This window comes from Pavona decussata, unplaced genomic scaffold (genome assembly GCF_977016875.1).
Source record: "Pavona decussata unplaced genomic scaffold, jaPavDecu1.1 SCAFFOLD_180, whole genome shotgun sequence".
NCBI lineage: Eukaryota > Metazoa > Cnidaria > Anthozoa > Scleractinia > Agariciidae > Pavona > Pavona decussata.
The window spans coordinates 912,712-940,019 of NW_028145590.1; the positions used below are offsets into that span (position 1 = coordinate 912,712).

Below are 27,308 nucleotides of genomic sequence, written 5' to 3' on the forward strand. Positions count from 1 at the left end.
AAAGTCGAAAAATTAACGAGTTGCAACTAATTTGCGAGACCTATCTTCTGTACTGTAATAGTACTGTAATATTCATTAAGATAAGTCTTCAATGCCTGCCCCCAGGAAGCGATTGAGTCCGTAAATTAGATGAGGATGGATAAGCGACTGATAAATGTTTGACAGTATACACCGTGGTGTGAAGTGGCATAATTCAGCAATTAAGCCAACAATTTTACTGATTTTGTTGGCGACAACATCAATGTGGAATTTCCATGAAAGATTTTTATCAATTATGACGCCAAGATATTTAATAAAATCTTTGGACTCAAGACTAGTTTGTCCATTTTTCTCGCTATGAAATATTGTGATATTGGGGTAATAGGAAACCCTTTTTTGGTAAGGATGAAAAATACAAAGTTGGATTTTTTTGCGTTGAGAGTTAGCTTACTAAAAGTTAACCAGTCGCAAAGATTTCGTAATTCGGCATTGGTAACTGTTTCTTAAGTCTTCAAATTTTTATAAGCATAGAGGAGATTAGTATCATCGGAAAAAAGGAAAAACCTGAACTTCCTTGAGCACTGATGCATATCATTTATGTATAATAGGAAAAACAATGGGCCTAGAACAGACCCTTGCAGGACACAGCAAGTAATTGTGACTTTACTTGATACATGTTGACCTATTTGTGTAGTTTGCAAGCGAAAGTTCAAATGTAGATGCGGCAGTAAGGGTTGAGATAGAACGGCGCGCCAAGTTGCGAACCCTGTGTGAGGCACGATGGGCAAGTAGGGATGACTCGTTGTATACCTTCCGTACAGCCTTTTCAGTAGTGGTACAGGCATTAGAGGATGGAGACGCTAAGGCGAGAGGGTACGTGAGCTCCATCCTTCAGTTCGACTTGATAATTGCGCTATGTGCAACAGAGCATGTCCCACTAAATGACGCTGTGCTTTTGATTTCTTCTGTTTTCTACCTCGACAATCGAAAATTTGAAAATATAAGTACTGAAGTTCTGAACGGATGATAGGGACTGGAAAGCAGTTTAATAAACGTGCGTTCTACTGAAATATTAGTCTGCCATTTTTTTTATTGGTTAGTATTAAAACATCACGAAGAATAAACCTTATTTAAATAAGATAATTCAGCTGTGCTCATTTTAAATTATACGTAAAGATCTTCAAAGGACGTGATTGTCATCTAAATTAGTTGCTGTATATGTGGCTTTTGAATGTACCAAACGGCAATGACTACACATTTCAGGTAATCTTTCTTTCTTTCTCTTCACTTCTCACTTACAAAGTACCGTATAAATTATTTGACATGTAAAATCTTGCTGTAAATTACGGCATATTCAAATACTTCAATTGTCACTATATTGAGAATGAATTTCCCAATTGCTTGTCGGAAACTCATCTCAGTGGTAGCATCAAAAGGTTTGGTTGGTAACAAATTAAGAAACAAAAAGTGTGGGTTTGAAAAATTGGTATAGCTTAAAATTTAAACTGAGGGATGTGATTTGTCACAATTAAACCGACTGTAAGCACTTTCGTTGTTCTTTTGCAGGAAAAAAATCTTCTTCATGCTTATCGATGCGTTATGAGTGGTGCGAGGAAAAAATAGCCAATTGAGCATTCTCGATTTAGTTGCAAGGTTGTAGCATGGGCAATAGGAAACATACGTTTGGACTAAATAAATGTAACATTTGTCTCAAATATAGTTGAATTACTCACAATGGAGTAGTCTTTAGTCTTTTCTGGTCGTTTTTCCCCATTTATTTCTTTAAGAATAGCCCTGATTAACAAGTAAAAACGTGCTGTTTGACACATCAGAACAAATTTAGCCTAGCCTGCATAACAAATAGCCCTTTTCACGGTTAATTTTTCTCATTTGCATTACAATGTTATCCAACGTGGATGCGAGGCAATTTCGGGCTAAAACTACAAAATAGCCCCAAAAAGGCCTCACATACATGCTAGATTTCATTGCAATTCAGATGAGCAGAGTTAACCGTGAAAAGGGCTATTTGTCAGCATTCGTTGCGGTCTTGGTAACCGTGCGTCCTATTGAAATCCCAGGCGCGGCCGCTAAGCACGCGAGTGTTAACTCATAATCCCACCCGGGTAGGAACCAAACTCAATCAATCGTGCGATGCCCGTAAGAAGAAACTATGCCCATCTCCATATAAGGAAGCAAAGGGTGCCCGCTCCTGGGGGTCTTAAAAGCCGCTAGAAGTCTGGTAACGAAGAGGTGTCGGACAATGTTCGGGAGAGGGAAAACTAGAAACAAGAGTTGCTACGAGTTCAAAATATGTGGTTAGTTTAAAGCCGTTTCACCGGAATATTTTGTTCTTTGTTTTAATTCCATTGCCATGGAACCATAAACTAACGTCATTCCAGGTTTAGAAAAAATACCATCGTTTAAAATACCTTAACTCCAGTTCAACGCTTGAAAGACGTTTTTTTAAGTGTTCGATTTGTTTTTTTTTCTGTATTTATATAGCGATTGTTGCCATTAATATGTATATCTCATTAAGCTTATTAGAAGTGCAAAGTAAATTAACTACCGTTACAGAACTGCAACAAATTTCATACGATGTTGAAGCCATCCAAAGAAGTTGGAGTTGGCGCTTGCTCAAGCTGGAAAGAGCGGACTGCAAAGCTTTAAGTAATGTTTGTAAAAATCCTGAATAAAATGTTATTAATTGAACTTTTTGCTTCATTAATTTACTTGTTGACCCTCTTCTGTTCATCTAACTTAGAAAAATTATCATCAATTTCAATATAATACAGTTTGGCCAACGGCAATCCAATAGACTAAGTATATTCAAAGCCCAAATATATCAGACCAGTAATATATATTTGAAAATTGTTTTCGACTCCTTCCATGAGGGGAGAGTAATCTTTTTCTCACATTTTGTAACTAGCAAGGGGTGGAAGGAGTTTACAGTGCTCTTACCGCGTGCAGACAAATTCGAAAAACAATGTCTATTGTATTTTCGGTTCAGTGATTGGTCAGTAGCTCTAATCTCCTAGCAACGGTTGAATCGTTTTCCACCCAGTCACTTTTTAGTGTTAACGCTTGCGAGCTTAGCGGCCGTGCCTGGGGTTTCAATAACACGGCACGGTTACTAAGACTTAACGAATTCACGTTGGCGATATAGAATGTATGGCCTATTCTACTTGGAAGAAATGGGGAGAAACGACTAGAAAAGACCAAAAAAAAAAAAAAATAAATAAATAAATAAATAAATAACTGTGAGTAATTCAACTTTATTTGAAATAAATGTAATCTTTATTTAATCGAAACCCATGTTTCCTATGTATAGCACATGGTTGTACATATATCTACCACGGTTTGTTCCTCAAATAAGCAAATACGCTGCACCTCTGAAAAGACTTCGAAAAACTCTAAGCAACCGTTTATTTTATTTTATTTCATTTTTTGAAAGTTGTATTCATTGATAGCTATCAAGTTGTATTGTGTGGAAAACAGGATATAAATTATTGCGCACAGTTGAATACATGGAATTATAGAATTTGCAACGTTTTTTAACAGACGCTGTTAATTTGTTGAAGGGGATTTCACAGCTTTTACACAAAGTGGGGTTATTTGCTGCATCAAAGGTAGTTTTCCTCTCGTGGACATATTTTTCGGCAAACGATTCTTTTTTTAAATTTATTCCTATTTTGGACTCACCAAATAAACTTGATTGAAAGGTATTTTGACAACCTCGTTATCAGTTTTTGAAAGCCAGTTTAAATTACCACACGTTAACAAATTCAATAGTTTGTTTTCGTGAAACTACACCATTGATATCACGAGTACATTAAAGAGAAACAACAAACAAGAAGGTAAATTATTATAAAAAAATATTCTCTAGCAATCGAGTAGTTGTGCAATTTATTTTGTCTACTCCGGAAAGAAAACGTACTTAGAAGGTAGCTTTTTTAGGTGAGTTAACTTTGGATATAAGTAAGAAAAGCACTTATTTTGTAAAGCATGGGTTTCGAGAGTCGCGGTTTATTTCAATCTCCTTGCTAGCGTGCAATCTAAGTCATTCCCTGGACATTACTATCTGTGAATAAGGTTTGAACAAGGGCTGAAATAAAAACTCGTTAAGATATCATCCATCTTGCAACCTAGTTTGCAACAGAGTCTCCTTTTTTTAGCCAAATGCGTTCCAGCTGGAATTATAGTTTTTGCAACGTTTTTAACTGATGCTGTTAACTTGTTTAAGGGGATTTAACAGCCTTTTCACAAAGCGGGCTCATTTGCTGCATCGAAGGGAAGTTTTCCTCTCGTGGACATATTTTTCGGCAAGCGATTCTTTTTTATTTAATTTATTCCTGTTTTGAACTCAATAAAAGAAACTTGATTGAAAGGTTTTTTGACAACCTCGTTATCACTTTTTAAAATCCAGTTTAATAGCTTGTTTTCATGAAATTATGCCATTGATTACAAATACCTTGAAAAGAAACGAAAAACAAGAAGGTAAGTTACTATGAAAAAATATTCTCTAACAATCGAGCAGTTGTGGAATTTACTTTCACTTATCGGGAAAGAGAACGGATTTAAGAAGGCAGTCCTTTTCGCGGTTTACTTCAAACTCCTTGCTAGCGTGCATTCTAAGTCGTTCCCTGGACATTGCTATCTGTGAATAAGGTTTAAACAAGGGTTGAAACAAAAACTCGTTAAAGTATCATCCATCTTGCAACCTAGTTTGCAACAGAGTGCTTCCTTTACTCAGCCAAATACGTTCGAGGTTAAGAGCCATCGCTATCTGTGAGAGTCTCATTCATTCCAAAAGGCTGTTTTCCTTTGACAAAATATGATTAATAAATTATGGAACCTCCAAAGCAACACAAAACTAGAGAGGTCAGAACGCTTAGCAAAGGATTCTTGTGATCTTGCGTACATTTGATGAAAAAAAAAAGAGAATTGCGCGAGCTATTTCCATTCGTCTTATCAAGAATCTTGTACGCGTAAAATGAACGATGTACAAGTGATAAAGAAAGGTTCCGTTTCCCATAAAAATTCACCTCAGTGGTAGCATCAAAAAGCCTTGGTTGGTAACAAGAGACAAAAAGTTTGCGTTTGAAAAATTGGTATAGCTAAATTGAGAGAAGCGCTCTGTCACAATTAAATCGACTGCAAGCACTTTCGTTGTCCTTTGCAGAAGAAAATCCTCTTCATGCTTTAAAGAGTATCAATGCGTCATGAGCGGTACGTGGAAACAAAGCCAATCGAGCATTCTCGATTTAGTTTTAAAGGTTGTAGATAATTATACCGCGGTTTGTTCTTAAAAGAGACAAATATTCTGCACCTCTGAAACGACGTCAAAGAAAATACAAGAAGCAATTTTTTTATTATTATTTTTAACTTTTATTTTATTTTATTTTTTTTATTGAAACGTGTATTAATAATATAATAATAATAATAATAATAATAATAATAATAATAATAATAAAATCTTTCTTTATTATAATATTCCAAGCAAAATTGATATTTACAAGTTAAAAGTAGAAAAAAAGAGCTATTAAAACCTATTTACAATTCAATATTTAAAATTCATTTCGATTAAAAAAAAAAAAGCGACTATTTCCAAGTACAACAGAGCTATTTTCAAGCACAATTTTTTAACAATAGTAAGACTAAAATTTTGATGAAATAAAAAAAAAAAAGTTGTTAAAAAGATCCTAAAATACTAATTTACAACGTCACGCCATCATTCACTTTCTAAAATTAGCGGAGACACGCTTGGCTAGCGTTTAAGCGGCAGTCATCAATGAAATCCCCAAATGGAATTTTGTGAAAAGGTGTCCTGGAGCCTCGTACGCATGTGTGTACCGACTTTAAAATCTCAAAAGAAAGCAATGTTCTAATCCAAGTGATAGTAATGTGATAAGGTTCCTCATTCTTTTCTGAGAGCTTCTCGGCTAGGCGTTTGAGAAAACAATTGCAGTCGGCTCCCATCCCACCGTTGGTTCCAAAAACTAGGGGAGTGAAAGATCCCATTTCAACGTCCAGCACCCTCTGTTGGTACTTCCGCTTTTTCTCTTCTTCCTGCTCTTTAAAGATTGTCGATGTTGCTTTTCCCTGGTTACACTTGGAGTTAACATGCGTTACTCTGACATCGAAAAATGCTGTAACTCCTCGAGACCAAAAGCCCCCTGCCTTCATGTCCAGTCTTGCCTCCGGACTTGTCACCGCGCTTCTGAGGTTGAATTGCTCATTGTCGAGAGGTTGTAGTTGTGGTTCGACTTCAACGTTGGTGCAAACCTTACCAAGAAAAGAGGTAAGTAGGTTGCGGACGCCATCATGTCTCTGCGCCACGAACCCTCCCTTTTTGCATGACAGGGCATGGCAGACGGTATACTTCTCCCCACAAACACACTTGCTTGGTAAATCAGACAGGGGAAAATTATACCTTAAACGCAGAGAGTCTCTGAATTCTTGTTTATAATAATAATAATAATAATAATAATAATAATAATAATAATAATAATAATAATAATAATAATAAAGAAGTTTAATTCCATCATCATCGCAGTTAATCTGAATTACAATGCGGTTACAATTGTACAACTATAAGAATTACATACTGTTAATCAATCAATGAGGGACTGGGTTACAATAAGTTTCATATCAAAATTACAAATAAATTCATACTTATGCAAGTTAAAAATTGGGTATAAAGTCTAAAAATCTAAAGATCGTTGAAAGCTAAAATAGTGCTTAGGAAAAAACTATGGCGCAATCTTTCTGTCCTGCATTTAATTAATGTATATTGACATGATTCACAACTGGCTTACGTATCTCGACTCACCCGGACGACATCTCCGCCTTTGCTTTCTCGACTTCTCTAAAGCTTTCGATCGCATTGGGCACAATGTACTAATAGAAAAGCTTCTGGTCTTAGGCGTTCGCACATCTTTAATACCGTGGATTAAAAGTTTTCTGACTAACCGCCGACAACGCGTTAAGCTGGCTGGCTCGATCTCTGACTGGCTCCCAATAACTGCCGGCGTTCCCCAAAGAACAAAACTCGGCCCAATATTGTTCCTGGTAATGATCAACAATTTGAATATCCCAGATCCCGAATCTTGCACTTGGAAGTATGTCGATGACGTATCGTTGTCTGAAGGGCTTGTAACAAATAGCAACTCAACTATCCAAGCTAGTCTCGATACCATCGCCTTTGATCACTATCAAGTTGTATTGTGAGGAAAACAGAACATTAATTGTTGCGCACAGTTAAATCCATCCATGGAATTATAGTTTTTGCCAGGTTTTTAACCGATGCCGTTTATTGTTTAAGAGGATTTAAAAGCCTTTTCACATAGCGGGGTGATTCGCTACATCTAAGGAAGTTCGTCTTTCGAGGACATATTTTTTGACAAACGATTCTATTTTAAATTTATTCCTATTTTGAACTCACCAAAAAGAACTTGATTGAAAGGTATTTTGACAACCTCGCTATCAGTTTTTAAAATGCAGTTCAAATTATCACACGTTAACAAATTTAATAATTTGTTTTCATGAAATTATACCATTGATCACGAATAACTTGAAGAGAAACGACGGACAAGAAGGTAAGTTATTATGAAAAAATATTCTCTAACAATCGAGCAGTTGTGCAATTTATTTGGTCTAATCCGGAAAGAGAACGGATTTAAGAAGGTAGTCCTTTTCACGTGAGTTTACTTTAAATACCAGTTAGGTAAGCACTTCAACGTGTTTTAACTTAACGTGTTTTAACTTTATAATATTAAGAGAAACATGGGTTTCGAGAGTCGTTGTTTATTTCAATCTCCAAGCTAGCGTGCATTCTAAGTCGTTCCCTGGACATTACTATCTGTGAATATAATAAGGTTTGAACAAGAGCTGAAATAAAAACTCGTTAAATTATCATCCATCTTGCAACCTAGTTTGCAACCGAGTGCTTCCTTTACTCAGCCAAATACGTTCCAGGTGAAGAGCCATCGCTATCTCAGAGGGTCTCATTCATTTTGTGACCAAAAGGTTGTTTTACTGGGACAAAATATGATTAATAAATTATGAAACCTCCAAAATAACACAAAACTAGAGAGGTCAGAACGCTTAGCAAAGCATTCTTACTATCTTGCGTACATTTGAAAAAAAAAAAAAGAGAATTGCGCGAGCAATTTCCATTCGTCTTATCAAGAATCTTGTACGTGTACAATGAACGATGCACAAGTGATAAAGAAAGGTTCCGTTTCCGTTTCCCATAAAAATTCACCTCAGTGGCAGCATCAAAAAGCTTTGGTTGGTAACAAGAGACAAAACGTTTGGCGTTTAAAAAATTTGTATAGCTTAACACTCAATTGAGGGAAGTGCTCTGTTACAATAAAATCGACTGCAAGCACTTTCGTTGTCCTTTGCAGAAGAAAATCCTCTTCATGCTTTAAAGAGTATCAATGAGTCATGAGTGGTACGTGGAAACAAAGCCAATTGAGCATTCTCGATTTAGTTTTAAAGGTTGTAGATAATTCTACCGTGGTTTGTTCAAAGAAAATACAAGAAGCAATTTTTTTATTATTATTTTTAACTTTTTTTTTATTTATTTATTTTATTTTTATTGAAGCGTGCATTCATTGATAGCAATCTAGTTGTATTGTGAGAATAACAGGACATTAATTGTTGCGCACAGTTAAATCCATGCATGGAATTATAGTTTTTGCCACGTTTTTAACCGATGCCGCTTATTATTTAAGAGGATTTAACAGCCTTTCCACATGGCGGGGTGATTTGCTGTATCGAAGGAAGTTCGTCTTTCGAGGACATATATTTTGACAAACGATTCTATTTTAAATTTATCCCTATTTAGAACTGACCTAAAAGAAGTTGATTGAAAGGTATTTTGACAACCTCGGTATCTGTTTTTAAAATCCAGTTCAAATTATCATACGTTAACAAATTTAATAGTTTGTTATCATGAAATTATACCATTGATCACGAATAACTTGAAGAGAAAAGAAGGACAATAAGGTTAGTTGCTATGAAAAAATATTCTCTAACAAGCGAGCAGTTGTGCAATTTATTTTTTCTTATCGGGAAAAAGAATGGAATTAAGAAAGTATTCTTTTCACGTGATCGGTGAGTTTACTTTTGATACAAGTTAGGTAAGCACTTCAACGTATTTTAACTTATTTATTGAAACACGGGTTTCGTGAGTCGCGGTTTACTTGAATCTCCTTGCTAACGTGCTTTCTGAGTCGTTCCCTGGACATAACTATCTGTGAATAAGGTTTGAACAAGTGCTGAAATAAAAACTCGTTAAGGTATCACTGATCCATCTTGTAACCAAGTTTGCAGCAGAGTGCTTCCTTTACTCAGCCAAATACCTTCCGGCTTAAGAACCATCGCTAACTGTTAGAGTCTCACACATTTTGTGACCTAAATGCTGTTTTAGTGGGACAAAATATGTCTAATAAATTATAAAACCTCCAAAACAACACAAAACTAGAAAAGTAAGAATTCTAGCAAAAGATTCTTGCGATCTTGCATACATTTGATGAAAAAAAAGAGAATAGTGCGAGCCATTTCCATTTGTGTTATCAAGTATCAGGGGATCTTATACGTGTACAACGAACGTAGCACAAGTGATAAAACAAGTTTCGCTTCTCGGAAACTCACTTCAGTGGTAGCATCATAAAGCTTTGGTTGCTAACAAACGTGGCGTTTGAAAAATTGGTACAGGTAGACACTGAACTGAGAGAAGCGAGTGTTCACAATGAAACCGACTGCAAGCACTATCGTTGTCCTTTGCTGTAGAAAATCCTCTTCATGCTTTAAAGAATATCAATCCGTCATAAGTGGTGCGAACATTCTCGGTTTAGTTTTCAAATTTCAAGAGATATCTACCGCGGTTTCTCCTCTAAATAAGGAAATATGCTGCACTTATGAGAAGACTTCGAAAGAAAAACAAAGAAGCAATCATTTATTAATTTTTTTTTTTTAACGTGTATTTAAAGATAGCTATCAAGTTGTATTGTAAGGAAAAACAGGATATTAATTGTTGCGCAGAGTTTAATCCATGGAATTATAGGTCTTGCAAGTCGTTTTGAACTGATACTGCTTGCTTGTTGAAGGGGATTTAACAGCCTTTTCACAAAGCGAGGTCCTCTCGTGGACATGTTTTTCGCCAAACGATTCTATTTTAAATAAATTTATTCCTGTTTTGAACTCACCAAAAAGAAGTTGATTGAAAGGTATTTTGACAACCTCGGTATCTGTTTTTAAAATCCAGTTCAAATTATCATACGTTAACAAATTTAATAGTTTGTTATCATGAAATTATACCATTGATCACGAATAACTTGAAGAGAAAAGAAGGACAATAAGGTAAGTTGCTATGAAAAAATATTCTCTAACAAGCGAGCAGTTGTGCAATTTATTTTTTCTTATCGGGAAAAAGAATGGAATTAAGAAAGTATTCTTTTCACGTGATCGGTGAGTTTACTTTTGATACAAGTTAGGTAAGCACTTCAACGTATTTTAACTTATTTATTGAAACACGGGTTTCGTGAGTCGCGGTTTACTTGAATCTCCTTGCTAACGTGCTTTCTGAGTCGTTCCCTGGACATAACTATCTGTGAATAAGGTTTGAACAAGTGCTGAAATAAAAACTCGTTAAGGTATCACTGATCCATCTTGTAACCAAGTTTGCAGCAGAGTGCTTCCTTTACTCAGCCAAATACCTTCCGGCTTAAGAACCATCGCTAACTGTTAGAGTCTCACACATTTTGTGACCTAAATGCTGTTTTAGTGGGACAAAATATGTCTAATAAATTATAAAACCTCCAAAACAACACAAAACTAGAAAAGTAAGAATTCTAGCAAAAGATTCTTGCGATCTTGCATACATTTGATGAAAAAAAAGAGAATAGTGCGAGCCATTTCCATTTGTGTTATCAAGTATCAGGGGATCTTATACGTGTACAACGAACGTAGCACAAGTGATAAAACAAGTTTCGCTTCTCGGAAACTCACTTCAGTGGTAGCATCATAAAGCTTTGGTTGCTAACAAACGTGGCGTTTGAAAAATTGGTACAGGTAGACACTGAACTGAGAGAAGCGAGTGTTCACAATGAAACCGACTGCAAGCACTATCGTTGTCCTTTGCTGTAGAAAATCCTCTTCATGCTTTAAAGAATATCAATCCGTCATAAGTGGTGCGAACATTCTCGGTTTAGTTTTCAAATTTCAAGAGATATCTACCGCGGTTTCTCCTCTAAATAAGGAAATATGCTGCACTTATGAGAAGACTTCGAAAGAAAAACAAAGAAGCAATCATTTATTAATTTTTTTTTTTAACGTGTATTTAAAGATAGCTATCAAGTTGTATTGTAAGGAAAAACAGGATATTAATTGTTGCGCAGAGTTTAATCCATGGAATTATAGGTCTTGCAAGTCGTTTTGAACTGATACTGCTTGCTTGTTGAAGGGGATTTAACAGCCTTTTCACAAAGCGAGGTCCTCTCGTGGACATGTTTTTCGCCAAACGATTCTATTTTAAATAAATTTATTCCTGTTTTGAACTCACCAAAAAGAAGTTGATTGAAAGGTATTTTGACAACCTCGGTATCTGTTTTTAAAATCCAGTTCAAATTATCATACGTTAACAAATTTAATAGTTTGTTATCATGAAATTATACCATTGATCACGAATAACTTGAAGAGAAAAGAAGGACAATAAGGTAAGTTGCTATGAAAAAATATTCTCTAACAAGCGAGCAGTTGTGCAATTTATTTTTTCTTATCGGGAAAAAGAATGGAATTAAGAAAGTATTCTTTTCACGTGATCGGTGAGTTTACTTTTGATACAAGTTAGGTAAGCACTTCAACGTATTTTAACTTATTTATTGAAACACGGGTTTCGTGAGTCGCGGTTTACTTGAATCTCCTTGCTAACGTGCTTTCTGAGTCGTTCCCTGGACATAACTATCTGTGAATAAGGTTTGAACAAGTGCTGAAATAAAAACTCGTTAAGGTATCACTGATCCATCTTGTAACCAAGTTTGCAGCAGAGTGCTTCCTTTACTCAGCCAAATACCTTCCGGCTTAAGAACCATCGCTAACTGTTAGAGTCTCACACATTTTGTGACCTAAATGCTGTTTTAGTGGGACAAAATATGTCTAATAAATTATAAAACCTCCAAAACAACACAAAACTAGAAAAGTAAGAATTCTAGCAAAAGATTCTTGCGATCTTGCATACATTTGATGAAAAAAAAGAGAATAGTGCGAGCCATTTCCATTTGTGTTATCAAGTATCAGGGGATCTTATACGTGTACAACGAACGTAGCACAAGTGATAAAACAAGTTTCGCTTCTCGGAAACTCACTTCAGTGGTAGCATCATAAAGCTTTGGTTGCTAACAAACGTGGCGTTTGAAAAATTGGTACAGGTAGACACTGAACTGAGAGAAGCGAGTGTTCACAATGAAACCGACTGCAAGCTCTATCGTTGTCCTTTGCTGTAGAAAATCCTCTTCATGCTTTAAAGAATATCAATCCGTCATAAGTGGTGCGAACATTCTCGGTTTAGTTTTCAAATTTCAAGAGATATCTACCGCGGTTTCTCCTCTAAATAAGGAAATATGCTGCACTTATGAGAAGACTTCGAAAGAAAAACAAAGAAGCAATCATTTATTAATTTTTTTTTAAACGTGTATTTAAAGATAGCTATCAAGTTGTATTGTAAGGAAAAACAGGATATTAATTGTTGCGCAGAGTTTAATCCATGGAATTATAGGTCTTGCAAGTCGTTTTGAACTGATACTGCTTGCTTGTTGAAGGGGATTTAACAGCCTTTTCACAAAGCGAGGTCCTCTCGTGGACATGTTTTTCGCCAAACGATTCTATTTTAAATAAATTTATTCCTGTTTTGAACTCACCAAAAAGAACTTGATTGAAAGGTATTTTGACAACCTCGTTATCAGTTTTTGAAATCCAGTTCAAATTAACATTTGTTAACAAATTTAATAGTTGGTTTTTAAGAAATTATACCATTGATCACGAATAACTTGAAGAGAAACGACGGACAAGAAGGTAAGTTACTACGAAAAAATATTCTATAACAATAGAGAAGTTGTGCAATTTATTTGGTCTAATCCGCAAAGAGAACGGATTAAAGAGGGTAGTCTTTGTCACGTGAGAATTTTTTGATACAAGTTAGACAAGCACTTCAACGTACTTTAACTTATTAGGTGAAACGTGGGTTTCGAGAATCCCAGTTTATTTGAAACTTCTTGCTAGCGTGTGTCCTAAGTCGTTCCTTGGACATTACTGTCTGTGAGGAAAGTTTGAACAAGGGCTGAAAAAAAGCCGTTAAATTATCATCCATCTTCCAACCTTCTTTGCAACCGAGGGCTTCCTTTACTCAGCCAAAGACTTTCCGGGTTAAGAACCATCGCTATCTGTGAGAGTCTCACACATTTTGTGACTTAAATGCTGTTTTACTGCGACAAAATTTGACTAATAAATTATGAAACCTCCAAAACCACACAAAACTAGAGAAGTAAGAACGTTTAACAAAGCATTCTTGCGATCTTGCCTATATTAAAAAAAAAAAAAAGAGAATCGCGGGAGAAATTTCCCGCATTCGTCTTATCAAGTATCAGGTTATCTCAAATGAATGTAGCACAAGTGATATAACAAGTTTCGCTTCTTGGAAACTCCTGACCTCAGTGGTAGCATTAAAGAGCTTTGGTTGTTAACAAGACACAAAAATTGTGGCATTTGCAAAATTGGTATAGCTTAACACTAAACTGAGGGAGGTGCTTTGTCACAATTAAACCGACTGCAAGAATTTTCGTTGTCCTTTGCTGAAGAAAATCCTCTTCATGCTTTAAAGAGTATCAATGCGTCATGATTGGTACGTGGAAACAAAGCCAATTGAGCATTCTCGATTTAGTTTTAAAGGTTGTAGATAATTAAACGGCGTGCTTTGTTCTTAAAAGAGACAACTATTCTGCACCTCTGAAACGAATTCAAAGAAAATCCAAGCAGCAATTTTTTATTATTATTATTTTTAACTTTTTTTAACTTTTATTTTATTTTACCTGAAACGTGTATTCATTGATAGCTATCAAGTTGTATTGTGAGGAAAACAGGACATTAAATTTCGCGCACAGTTAAATCCATGCTTGGAATTATGGTTTTTGCTACGTTTTTAGCCGATGCCGTTAAATGTTTACTGAGAGGATTTAACAGCCTTTTCACATAGCGGTATGATTTGATACATCGAAGGGAAGTTTTCCTCTCGTGGACATATTTTTCAGCAATCGATTAAATTTTAAATTTATTCCCATTTAGAACTCATCTAAAAGAACTTGATTGAAAGGTATTTTGACAACCTCGTTATCAGTTAGTTATTAAAATCCAGTTCAAATTAACATACGTTAACAAATTTAATAGTTTGGGTTTTCATGCAATTATACAATTACTCACGAATAACTTGAAGAGAAAAGAAGGACAATAAGGTAAGTTGCTATGAAAAAATATTCTCTAACAAGCGAGCAGTTGTGCAATTTATTTTTTCTTATCGGGAAAAAGAATGGAATTAAGGAAGTATTCTTTTCACGTGATCGGTGAGTTTACTTTTGATACAAGTTAGGTAAGCACTTCAACGTATTTTAACTTATTTATTGAAACACGTGTTTCGCGAGTCGCGGTTTACTAGAATCTCCTTGCTAACGTGCGTTCTAAGTCTTTCCCTGGACATAACTATCTGTGAATAAGGTTTGAACGAGTGCTGAAATAAAAACTCGTTAAGGTATCACTGATCCATCTTGTAACCAAGTTTGCAACAGAGTGCTTCCTTTACTCAGCCAAATACCTTCCGGCTTAAGAACCATCGCTAACTGTGAGAGTCTCACACATTTTGTGACCTAAATGCTGTTTTACTGGGACAAAATATGTCTAATAAATTATAAAACCTCCAAAACAACATAAAAGTAGAAAAGTAAGAATTCTAGCAGAGGATTCTTGCGATCTTGCATACATTTGATGAAAAAAAGAGAATTGCGCGAGCAATTTCTATTTGTGTTATCAAGTATCAGGGGATCTTATACGTGTACAACGAACGTAGCACGAGTGATAAAACAAGTTTCGCTTCTCGGAAACTCACTCCAGTGGTAGCATCATAAAGCTTTGGTTGCTAATAAGAGACAAAAAGCATGTCGTTTGAAAAATTGGTACAGGTCGACACTGAACTGAGAGAAGCGAGTGTTCACAATGAAACCGACTGCAAGAACTATCGTTGTCCTTTGCTGTAGAAAATCCTCTTCATGCTTTAAAGAATATAAATGCATCATAAGTGGTGCGAGAAGGAAAAACCAATTAAACATTGTCGGTTCAGTTTTCAAGGTTGAAGAGATATCTACCGCGGTTTCTTCTCTAAATAAGCAAATATGCTGCACTTATGAGAAGACTTCCTAAAAAAAAAACCAAGCAACCATTTTTTTTTAAACGTGTATTTTAAGATAGCTATCAAGTTATATTGTAAGGGAAAACAGGATATTAATTGTTGCGCAGAGTTTAATCCATGGAATTATTGGTCTTGCAAGTCGTTCTGAACTGATACTGTTTACTTGTTTAAGGGGATTTAACAGCCTTTTCACAAAGCGAAGTCCTTTCGTGGACATATTTTCGGCAAACGATTCTATTTTAAATAAATTTATTCCTATTTTGAACTCACCAAAAAGAACTTGATTGAAAGGTATTTTCATAACCTCGTTATCAGTTTTTGAAATCCAGTTCAAATTAACATTTGTTAACGAATTTAATAGTTTGTTTTCAAGAAATTATACCATTGGTCACGAATAACTTGAAGAGAAACGACGGACAAGAAGGTAAGTTACTATGAAAAAATATTCTCTAGTAATCGAGCAGTTGTGCAGTTTATTTGGTCTAATCCGGGAAGAGAACGGATTAAAGAGGGTAGTCTTTGTCACTTGAGTAATTTTTTTTTGATACAAGTTAGACAAGCACTTTAACGTACTTTAACTTATTAGGAGAAACATGGGTATCGAGAGTCGCGCTTTATTTAAAACTTCTTGCTAGCGTGCGTTCTAAGTCATTCCTTGGACATTACTATCTGTGAGGAAAGTTTGAACAAGGGCTGAAATAAAAACTCGTTAAATTATCATCCATCTTCCAACCTTCTTTGCAACCGAGGGCTTCCTTTCTTTCTTCTTTTTCAGCCAAAGACGTTCCAGGTTAAGAGCCATCGCTATCTGTGAGAGTCTCACACATTTTGTGACTTAAATGCTGTTTTACTGCGACAAAATTTGACTAATAAATTATGAAACCTCCAAAGCAACACAAAATTAGAGAAGTAAGAACGCGTAACAAAGCATTCTTGCGATCTTGCCTACATTTGAAAAAAAAAAAAGAATTGCGGGAGAAATTTCCCGCCATTCGTCTTATCAAGTATTTGGTTATCTCAAATGAATGTAGCACAAGTGATATAACAAGTTTCGCTTCTTGGAAACTCCTGACCTCAGTGGTAGCATTAAAGAGCTTTGGTTGTTAACAAGAGACAAAAAGTTTGGCGTTTGCAAAATTGGTATAGCTTAACACTAAACTGAGGGAGGTGCTTTGTCACAATTAAACCGACGGCAAGCACCTTCGTTGTCCTTTGCAGAAGGAAATCCTCGTCATGCTTTAAAGAGTATCAATGCGTCATGAGTGGTACGTGGAAACAAAGCCATTTGAGCATTCTCGATTTAGTTTTAAAAGTGGTAGATAATTATACCGCGGTTTGTTCTTAAAAGAGACAAATATTCTGCACCTCCGAAACGACTACAAAGAAAATCCAAGCAGCGATTTTTTTATTATTATTATTATTATTATTATTATTATTATTATTAACTTTTTTTATTTCATTTTTTTTTAAACGTGTATTCATTGATAGCAATCAAGTTGTATTGTGAGGAAAACAGGACATTAATTGTTGCGCACAGTTAAAGCCATGCATGGAATTCTGGTTTTTGCTACGTTTTTGGCCGATGCCGTTAATTGTTTACTGAGAGGATTAACAGCCTTTCACATAGCGGTGGGATTTGATGTATCGAAGGGAAGTTTTCCTCTCGTGGACACATTTTTCGGCAAACGATTCAATTTTAAATTTATTCCTATTTTGAACTCACCTAAAAGAACTTGATTGAAAGGTATTTTGACAACCTTGTTATCAGTTTTTAATATCCAGTTCAAATTATCATACGTTAACAAATTTAATAGTTTGTTATCATGAAATTATACCATTGATCACGAATAACTTGAAGAGAAAAGAAGGACAATAAGGTTAGTTGCTATGAAAAAATATTCTCTAACAAGCGAGCAGTTGTGCAATTTATTTTGTCTTATCGGGAAGAAGAATGGAATTAAGAAAGTATTCTTTTCACGTGATCGGTGAGTTTACTTTTGATGCAAGTTAGGTAAGCACTTCAACGTATTTTAACTTATTTATTGAAACACGGGTTTCGCGAGTCGCGGTTTACTTGAATCTCCTTGCTAACGTGCGTTCTGAGTCGTTCCCGTGACATAACTATCTGTGAATAAGGTTTGAACAAGTGTTGAAATAAAAGCTCCTTAAGGTATCACTGATCCATCTCTTAACCAAAGTGCAACAGAGCGCTCCCTTTACTCAGCCAAATACGTTCCGGCTTAAGAACCATCGCTAACTGTGAGAGTCTCACACATTTTGTGACCTAAATGCTGTTTTACTGGGACAAATTGTGTCTAATAAATTATAGAACCTCCAAAACAACACAAAACTAGAAAAGTAAGAATTCTAGCAAAGGATTCTTGCGATCTTGCATTTATTTGATGGAAAAAAACGAGAATTGCGCGAGCAATTTCCATTTGTGTTATCAAGTATCAGGGGATCTTATACGTGTACAACGAACGTAGCACAAGTGATAAAACAAGTTTCGCTTCTCGGAAACTCACTCCAGTGGTAGCATCATATAGCTTTGGTTGGTAATAAGAGACAAAAAGCGTGGCGTTTGAAAAATTGGTACATGTAGACACTGAACTGAGAGAAGCGAGTGTTCACAATGAAACCGACTGCAAGCACTATCATTTTCCTTTGCTGTAGGAACTCCTCTTCATGCTTTAAAGAATATCAATGCGTTATAAGTGGTGCGAGGAGGAAAAACCAATTGAACGTTCTCGGTTTAGTTTTCAAGGTTGAAGAGATATCTACCGCGGTTTCTTCTCTAAATAAGCAAATATGCTGCACTTATGAGAAGATTTCGAAAAAAAAAAAAAAGAAACAAGCAACCATTTATTTTTTTTTTTTTAAACGTGTACTTAAAGATAGCTATCAAGTTGAATTCTAAGGGAAAACAAGATATTCATTGTTACGCAGAGTTTAATCCATGGCCTTATAGGTCTTGCAAGTCGTTTTGAACTGATGCTGTTTACTTGTTTAAGGGGATTTAATAGCCTTTTCACAAAGCGAGGTCCTCTCGTGGACATGTTTTTCGCCAAACGATTCTATTTTAAATAAATTTTTTCCTGTTTTGAACTCACCTAAAAGAACTTGATTGAAATGTATTTTGACAACCTCGTTATCAGTTTTTGAAATCCAGTTCAAATTAACATTTGTTAACGAATTTAATAGTTTGTTTTCATGAAATTATACCATTGATCACGAATAACTTGAAGAGAAACGACGGACAAGAAGGTAAGTTACTATGAAAAAATATTCTTTAACAATCGAGCAGTTGTGCAATTTATTTGGTCTAATCCGGAAAGAGAACGGATTAAAGAGGGTAGTCTTTGTCACGTGAGCATTTTTTTTGATACAAGTTAGACAAGCTTTTTAACGTACTTTAGCTTATTAGGTGAAACATGGGTTTCGAGAGTCGCGGTTAATTTATTTGAAACTTCTTGCTAGCGTGCGTTCTAAGTAATTCCTTGGACATTACTGTCTGTGAGGAAAGTTTGAACAAGGGCTGAAATAAAAACTCGTTAAATTATCATCCATCTTCCAACCTTCTTTGCAACCGAGGGCTTCCTTTACTCAGCCAAAGACGTTCCGGGTTAAGAACCATCGCTATCTGTAAGAGTCTCACACATTTTGTGACTTACAGCTGTTTTACTGCGACAAAATTTGACTAATAAATTATGAAACCTCCAAAGCAACACAAAACTAGAGAAGTAAGAACGCTAAACAAAGCATTCTTGCGATCTTGCCTACATTTGATGAAAAAAAAAAAAAAAGAATTGCGGGAGAAATTTCCATTCGTCTTATCAAGTATCAGGTTATCTCAAATGAATGTAGCACAAGTGATGTAACAAATTTCGCTTCTTGGAAACTCCTGACCTCGGTGGTAACATCAAAGAGCTTTCGTTGTTAACAAGAGACAAAAAGTGTGGCGTTTGAAAAATTGGTATAGCTAGACACTAAACTGACGGAAGCGATTTGTCACAGTTAAATCGACTGCAAGCACTTTCGTTGTCCTTTGCTGCAGAAAATCTCCTTCATGTCTTAAAGAGTATCAATGCGCCATGAGTGGTACGAGGAGGAAAAGCTAATTGAGCATTCTTGCGGTTTAGGTTTCAAGGTTGTAGAGATATCTGCCGCGGTTTTTCTCTAAATAAGCAAATATGTTGCACCTATGAGAACACTTCGAAGAAACCATTTATTTTACTTTTTTTTTAAAGATGTATCCATTAATAGCTATCAAGATGTATTGTGAGAAATACAGGACATAAATTGTTGCGCACAGTTGAATCCATGGAATTATAGTTTTTCCACCGTTTTTAAAACTGATGCTGTTAACTTGTTTAAGGGGATTTAACAGCCTTTTCACAAAGCGGGGTCATTTGCTGCATCGAAGGAAGTTTTCCTCTCGTGGACATGTTTTTCGGCAAACGATTCAATTTTAAGTTTATTCCTATTTTGAACTCATCAAAAAGATTGGATAAGATTAGATTAGATTAGACTTTTAGGTACTGATTTGAAAGCATTATTAAAGACCCGGTCTCCCAGAAATAAAGTCACGAAACGTCAAATACACATTGCCTTTTAAAACTCAACCCTTTAGATTAGTGTAGAAATTAAAACCGTGATTTGGCATTATCATGACACACAAAACTGCCAATTTTATTCCATCGCTCACCAATAAATTGTATGAACATTACTATAATTTTCGACTATCAGAGTGTGTTGTTTTAAAGAATAGTTTTGTCGAAAAGACAAAAGACAACAACGTAAGTTGTTCATTTCTGAAAAGGAGTATTCTAAGCGATGGTTGTACGCGCGCAAAATTTCTTTAATTTTCTGTCAGACTCGTACCCAGTCGCTCTTTACGTGTTTTGTGGGGTGAGAAGATTGGATACGAGGATGGATTGAGACGCGCGGGGTATCATGGGAACATTAATCTACAAGTAAAAACTTTATTGATACTCAGCGGAACAGGCATTCAGCAAATTTGGTTTATGACTCAGTTATGTTTTCCAACATTCAGACTCAGTATTATCTTTCCTACTTTATCTTTAAGTTCCCAGAAAGCAGTGACGAAAGTTTACATTTATTAAAAGACTTTAGGCAACCTCGTTTCGTAAGCTTACGGTACTAATATAAAAATAGCTGGTTTTGTGAATTATAAAGGTATTCCCTGTTCACAACTGATCAATAGGTTATTTACAGGCTTCCTTTGATATTCCTTTTAGGACTGATGGAATCCAAAATGAAGATGGTGACCTTAATTCTGGTGATTTTTGTGGTATTCGACAGTTGCTGGGCCATGGAGAAGGAAAAAGGTAAGCAAAGAAATGTTTATGGAAAGGAAGACAGTACACTGAATCAAATAAATTGAAAGCATAGTTTTCAATTTCAGACCTGCTTCTGTAAATGTGGTGGGCTACTGAGCGGTTTTATGGTGTTTACGTGATTACAAAATAAGGTGAAAGAAGTGTGATTCAGCGAAAACAAACCTTATAAAGCTTTTAATTTGCTGAAATTAAGCCTGATCAAGTGAGAAATGTCTACATTTCAGGAACCAGGGTGTGTTTGCCATACACATGGAAAATACGTAACTATTTCCATCAAAAATCAAATGGATCTGCGTGGGAAAGTACGTTATCGAGAATATGATCATGAGTAAGGTTTTCTGCTTTGAAAAGAGCAGAAAAGCGTGGAGAAAATTTTACTGCTTATGTGTAGTTCATTAATTATCATGTATGTCTTAACAGGCGCAGCGGCCCACCTACTGGACCACAATGATGCCAAGCACTTCCTGTTGCACAAAAGGCAAACCATGTGCGATGAATATCAAGAACATGTTAATGAGGAATACACATTCCCACAAAACATGCGTGAGGAATGCTGTGGTGAAGCATGCAATACTGAAGAATTCAGGGAAAGCTCGGAGCTGTCGACAGGAGCTGAGGTACGTACCAACATATATTTTAATGTAAAGCCTTGAACATTACATTGTATCAAAGCTAATCTCTTCATAATTAGCAAAAGCCTACACTAACTAGTAAAACAAATGCTTGCTGATTTGTAAAGTATTCACCACGCCTTGATGCCTCACTGATCTGTGCTTAGGTTCAGTTTGGAATAACGCTACTTTCAATTTAATTTTTTTTAAAAACTTAAAAATAGGGTGACTGATAGCCAAAGCATGTGACATGCAACTCGATATTTCTATTTCTCCAAGGTTCTTGCGTATAGGCTGCCATGTCAGGTTGATTTTCTTCAGTTTTGGACCTTGTCTATCGCTAAACTAATCCTCTACTTCAAGGTGTATAATCAAACCATTTCATCTTTATAGAAAATCCTAACCCTTTTCCCAATCCATATGTGACGAGGAATACCGCTTACAGCGAGCCGTTCGTGCCTAAAACAACCCCCCCCCCCCCCCCCATAGGCTGCGGAGGTCCATTTTTTTCTTGACGAACGATTTAAAGAAAAGTGAATTGACAAAAATATAGATTGTATAGTTCTGTTCTGATTCACTGTTAGTGTAATAAAAAGGAAATAAATAACCAAAAAAATATATAAACCGTCGATTGCACATACCCGTGAACACACTGGCGCACAAAACATGTTTGGAAGTGAGGTCAAACGTGTGCGTTTCAGGTGTTAAACTTTGAAGTTTTCCCGCCCAAATCTGAAGTTCCCACGACGGTCGTTGCTGTGTAATTCACCGTCATATATTAAGAAATCTTCATCTACTACTGAAAGATCATGATTATCAGCACCGCTGATCACCATGGTTTTTTGCAACAAACCCAGTAAATAATACGGATTTTCAACTTTATTTGTATTTTTGTTCTTTTTAAATAGTGACATTATTCTCTAAAACTGCAAAATACATACGAAAAGTAGTCTCTGCGCTAAAAAAAAAAAAATTTGAAGTTTAAAAGTTTGAGTAATATCCACATTTTTAAGTTCTTTTTTGGCTGCCTGTTTTTTATATCACACTGCCTTCAAAACGCACGAAATGCAGTCTCAGACAACCTAATTTTCAAAATTTCACGGGGGAGCATGCCCCTGGACACTCTTAAAGGCTTTCGCCTCCAGCGCTCCTTTGGTCCGTCTCCTCGTTGGATCGCACCCTCCCGCAAAAAAACCTACCTACGGGCTTGACTAAAATACGGTCCTTAGTCAGTTCTTGACATAGAAACGGCTGGAAAATAATTTTCCAATGTTTGGAACAATTTTGGGAGGTTCAATAACGGATTTTTTAAAGGTAATTTAACTTTGCAAACAGCTTGTCTCTGATGTAAAAGATTTCTATCCCTCGAATTAGCGGCGTTGGAAATTGTTCCCGTCTAGCGCTATATAGTTAGTTTTGTACGGTCCAAAGCGATAGAATTATTACAAAAGGTTACCGACTTATTTAATCTAAATTTCGACTGCTGGTGTAGTGAAAACATCGAATCGGGTGGTTAAATGTATAATCAACTGCCTGTGTTGAAATTGATTTAGTTCTCAAACGATAGGAATCACGCATCCTTTATTTAGAAGCAAACTTGTGAATTTCCAAAATGAAAACTCAGGTCAAAATTAATTACCGACCTCCTGTACATGAAGAAAAAGAGTTATACGGGATATGTTACGTACGTTGATTCCAATTTTGTAGTCTACATAGCTTTCCCCCAGCCCCTCACGGCTGCCTAACATTCTGCTACCTATGCAGGCTACCAAACCTTGGGCCCCAAATCTTAGCTACTACTTATAAAATCAACCTCCCAGTGGCCATCCCCACCCCTGGCATGAATCATCTGCAAATAATTCTATCAGATGATATCTAACTTTACCTGTTGTTGAAGGTATTGAGACCATCTGTTTACGTGCGACTTTTAAATGTAATGCACAGCAGACTGTTAAATGTATTCCGGTCAAACAAAGACAAGGAGCGTTTCACAGAAAGGCAAGGCCTTGTTCTTTGACATAGCCGGCGAGTTCAATGCTCTCCAGTCACTTGATCTCTTGTTTACCCCACGATTTCACTACTATAGACTGCTAGAGAAGGAGGAGGGGAAGGGAAGGGGGGGGGGGGGGGGGGAAGTGTTTGATAGTCTTTTCAACTTTAGTTATAAACATCTCAGGACGCAACCTGTATATTGTGTGAATGCACTTAATCAGGTATCTATTCTAATTATTGCAGGCCGAGGACGCTCGTGAAGACTACATGGATAATTGCTGTTAGTGATTGGATAGTTCGTAAGTTTCGTAATGATCGTAGGTCCAGTTACCTTGTGCGTTGTTCAGCTATTGCATATCTAAATAATAACAAGCTAACTGCAATTTGACGAACTTATAGAGTTTTTGTGAGAGTCTCGAAAACTGATGTCCTCGCCATCAACGAAGCGAAATTAGGTAACACGACTCAAGACCACGAAATTTATATTTCGTGTTTTAAAGTCGTTCGAAAAGATAGACAAGTTAACGGTGGAAGGAGAGGCAGGGTTTGTTTTTACTTCGTAGTAATCTGAATTACACCGCGCGCGAGGATCTCACGATTGATAGAATGCTTAATGGTGGAAATAAAAAAAGAAAACTCACTCCAAATCCTACCTTGTAAGCACCTGGTATAATTCTCCCAATTCTCCCCCTGATCTGTTTAATAATTTTGAAAATCTCATTGCTTAAAATTGGTGAGCTATATTTAGTTGGCCACATTGAAAACCAAAATGAACCAATGCAGTTGCCTCAGATGGCAGCCATCAACAAAACGAAGTTAGCAACAGGACTTAGGACCACGAAATTCATGTTTCGTGGTCTAAAGCGGTTGTAATGTGGTAATTAATGTAGTAAATTAAGGCAGCAATTACAGTCAATCTACGATACGACGTATTGCATGTCAGTTTTGAACATCGCCAGCGAGATTTCAGAGTTTCGCATACATTTCTCTAGTTTATTAATGGTATGAAGTTCTGAATTTTTTCTTTACATTAGAGCATTAAGTATTTCAAAAATAGCTATTGTACCCCAGTAGTTTGATTTTTTCTCGTTTTTTATTTTATTTTATTATTTCCTTTTTGCAGTTAATGCGTCTTTTTCGGAAAGATTTCCAGAGAAATGTTCCAATTCCACTCTAATGTCGGACATTACAAAGAGAAATTCGAATCTTCATTTCATTCTCGGAAATACTGGTCACGCGCGAAGTAGATTGACTGCAATCGCAATATATCACTAAATATCTTACAGCTCACATCTGAAAATCTTTTCGATTTTGAAATGCTTCTAAGTTCAGCTGAAGAAGATTCTGAACAAAACATTTTTATAAACAGCAATCCAGGCACAACGTCATCACGAAAATTTTTAAAAGTGGAATCCAAGGTGAAACTATGCAACCCTTATTTAATACACAAAAGATCTCATGAATGGATGGAATGAGGTATAGAAATTGGATTAAATATTACAACGCTGTAGTTGTTTTCCGAGAAGCTTCCATTTAAAGGGAAAAAGAAACGGGACTATCCTCACATAAAAGCTACTGTTGATAGCTAGAATGAGCGGTTGAAGTAACCTCAAAAGTTTAAGCTAGAGACGAACCTTAAAATCTTTAATAAGCTTTCTAGACTGAACCGATAATCACATGTAGAGGATGACAAATCTAGTTTCCAGAGACGAATCGTAACATTTCTAAACCGAAGCGACACACGAATAATGAAAAGAAGAATTTCGTTTCCAATGTTATCATCAAATGAAAACTTTTCGCATTAAATAGACGCTCGGTATAGATTCCATAATTCCTTGGTTCAGAGGTAGAATTCCAGTGGTTTGAACATCTAAGTAATCTCGGAGACTCCAGATAAAATGCTTTACAAAAAGTGATGCTGATGGCAGTTATTGATTTTTTTTTTTCAGGATATCCTCGCAAAAGAAGAGAAAACCACGATTCTCCTTTGTGACGGCTACAGCATGTTTAAAATAATCAAGCAAAGATAAATGTAATGCATAACTGGAGTAACGGCAAATGCTAATAAATGAAAAGTGCTGATTAAAAATAAAGTGCATTATAAATGAACACGTATTCAGTGTGAATGAAAATCGTATTGACTTCGTAAATGCACAAGTTTCTTAAGGTCCCGCAGAACGAGTAATAATAATAATAAAGCCAAATCCAAAAAAAAAAGAAAAACGTTGCACAGAAACACAGTAGCAGGAGTTAAATAGTGGGGAGGAGGGGGCGGGGGCGGAGTTTAAGGGTTAGAGGTAAAATTATGTTTTTGTACCCAAAATTTAACTTTTCGAAAGACATCTAATATCATTGAGGGTCCAGTTCCTTGGTTCAAATTTCAATTTTACTTATTTATAGTGCGTGTGTAAGTGAGTGAGTGAGTGAGTGAGTGTTGGTAAACAAACAGGTCCGCAGCGCGTGCATACCACACTACCCACATGTACACAATGCGTACCCTTTTGATACGTGTAGGAATACTAATTCCGCAAAAAATTTCATTCCGGTTCACATTGGAATTGTGTAGAGCTTGAGACAGGCTGGCCTTGTCGCAGAGAGACAATAACTCCCGGCAATAACCGCTTATTACTGGGGGTTAAAGTCCGTCTGCGACGCAGGCAACTAAGAGTTCCTTATGAGACAATTTGTTGGAACTTCAATCTGCAAATTAATAGGTCTCTGAAAACGCCGTTACACGAATCTGCAGGAGTTACGCGCTCCAGGTGATGGAAACCTGAAAAAATTGGTTTCTTTACGTGTGTAAAATCTGTTCAAACCCCCAGTTTTTGAAAAATCTTTTCCATCGAATTAAGTAAATTCTACTCGCTTTGAAAATCTTTCAAAATTGGAATCCTTTTGCCAAGGTAGTTTGCAACTACTTCGGTTGCCACTGTGCCGGTTACGGGCTTGCGCATGAGCGTTCTCGTAATACCGCGCGTCAATATTTGCGGGCGTTAAGGGGTAATGTGTGAGATATCAATCAGAAATATTGGTCATTTGGCCTTCCGTGCGTCTGAAGTGGAGTTGCCTTGTCCTTATGCCTTAAAGCTGGTTATCAATGTTATTAACAGGAAGCAACACATTAGAAGAGGCCTTGGATTTGGGCCTTAATAACGTATAAGTCATTTGTGTTTATTCCTAAAGTTTAGGGAAAATCCAGAAATCCAAGATGGCCGCCGTTTCGCAATCATGACGTAATTACCACATCATAGTGTCCTCAAATCCCTAACGGACCTCAAAGGAGCCATCTTTGGATGTACTACCTAACCTGAAAGCGTCATTGTCAATATTTTATATTCTTTGAACCCAAAAGTTGCCTTTTCGTAATTCTGAGAGAGAAGGCATTTAGACCCCAAACGAGAGGGGTTTTGAAAGTAACTGGGCAAAGTGTAATACACATACAAGATTCGAAGCAAATCTATTTTGGGACTTAAATTTGGGTGATGAGCAAACTTTGGAAGACTTTCACTCAATATTAACACTCGTTTTAAGCACAAAAGCGAAGAAAAAAAGTTTCTAAAGGTCCCGCAAAACGAGTAATAATTATGAAACCAAATAGAAAAACAAGCCGTTGGACAGAGTCATAGAAGCTGAAGAAGAACAAGGTAAAAGATCAAGTATCCTCTCTGCACCTTCTGCTATTCTTAATTCGGAGGACGATGTTCCACATGGTTTTTTGCTCCCTAAGGGAACCTCTGGAAACTGAGAGGAAAGGCATTTAGAGCCCCAACAAGAAGGGTTTTTAAAGTAACTGGGCAAAGTTTAACTCACATGCAAGATTCGAAGCAAATCTATTTTGGGAATATTTTGGGTTATGAGGAATTCCGCCTCTCCCTCCAACCCTTGGGTTGCAAAGTTATATTCATTAAA

General features: G+C 36.3%; 1 protein-coding gene and 1 long non-coding RNA gene across 2 annotated transcripts; one reads left to right on the forward strand and one right to left on the reverse strand.

Annotated features, from left to right (window-relative positions):
- Window positions 1-14,070: 14,070 nt before the first annotated feature.
- On the reverse strand, window positions 14,071-15,848 carry LOC146463133 (uncharacterized). The gene is made up of 2 exons (XR_014856963.1): window positions 15,741-15,848; window positions 14,071-14,363 (listed from the first exon to the last, which is right to left on the reverse strand). It is a non-coding gene; the product is annotated as an uncharacterized LOC146463133 (long non-coding RNA).
- A 2,789-nt stretch (window positions 15,849-18,637) lies between these two features.
- LOC146463134 (uncharacterized) lies at window positions 18,638-25,508 on the forward strand. Its single transcript, XM_085084806.1, has 5 exons — window positions 18,638-18,700; window positions 20,695-20,784; window positions 21,217-21,413; window positions 23,643-23,698; window positions 25,349-25,508. The coding sequence occupies exons 2-4, from the start codon at window positions 20,700-20,702 to the stop codon at window positions 23,682-23,684; spliced, it is 324 nt and encodes a 107-aa protein (XP_084940932.1). The 5' UTR covers window positions 18,638-18,700; window positions 20,695-20,699; the 3' UTR covers window positions 23,685-23,698; window positions 25,349-25,508.
- Window positions 25,509-27,308: the final 1,800 nt, after the last annotated feature.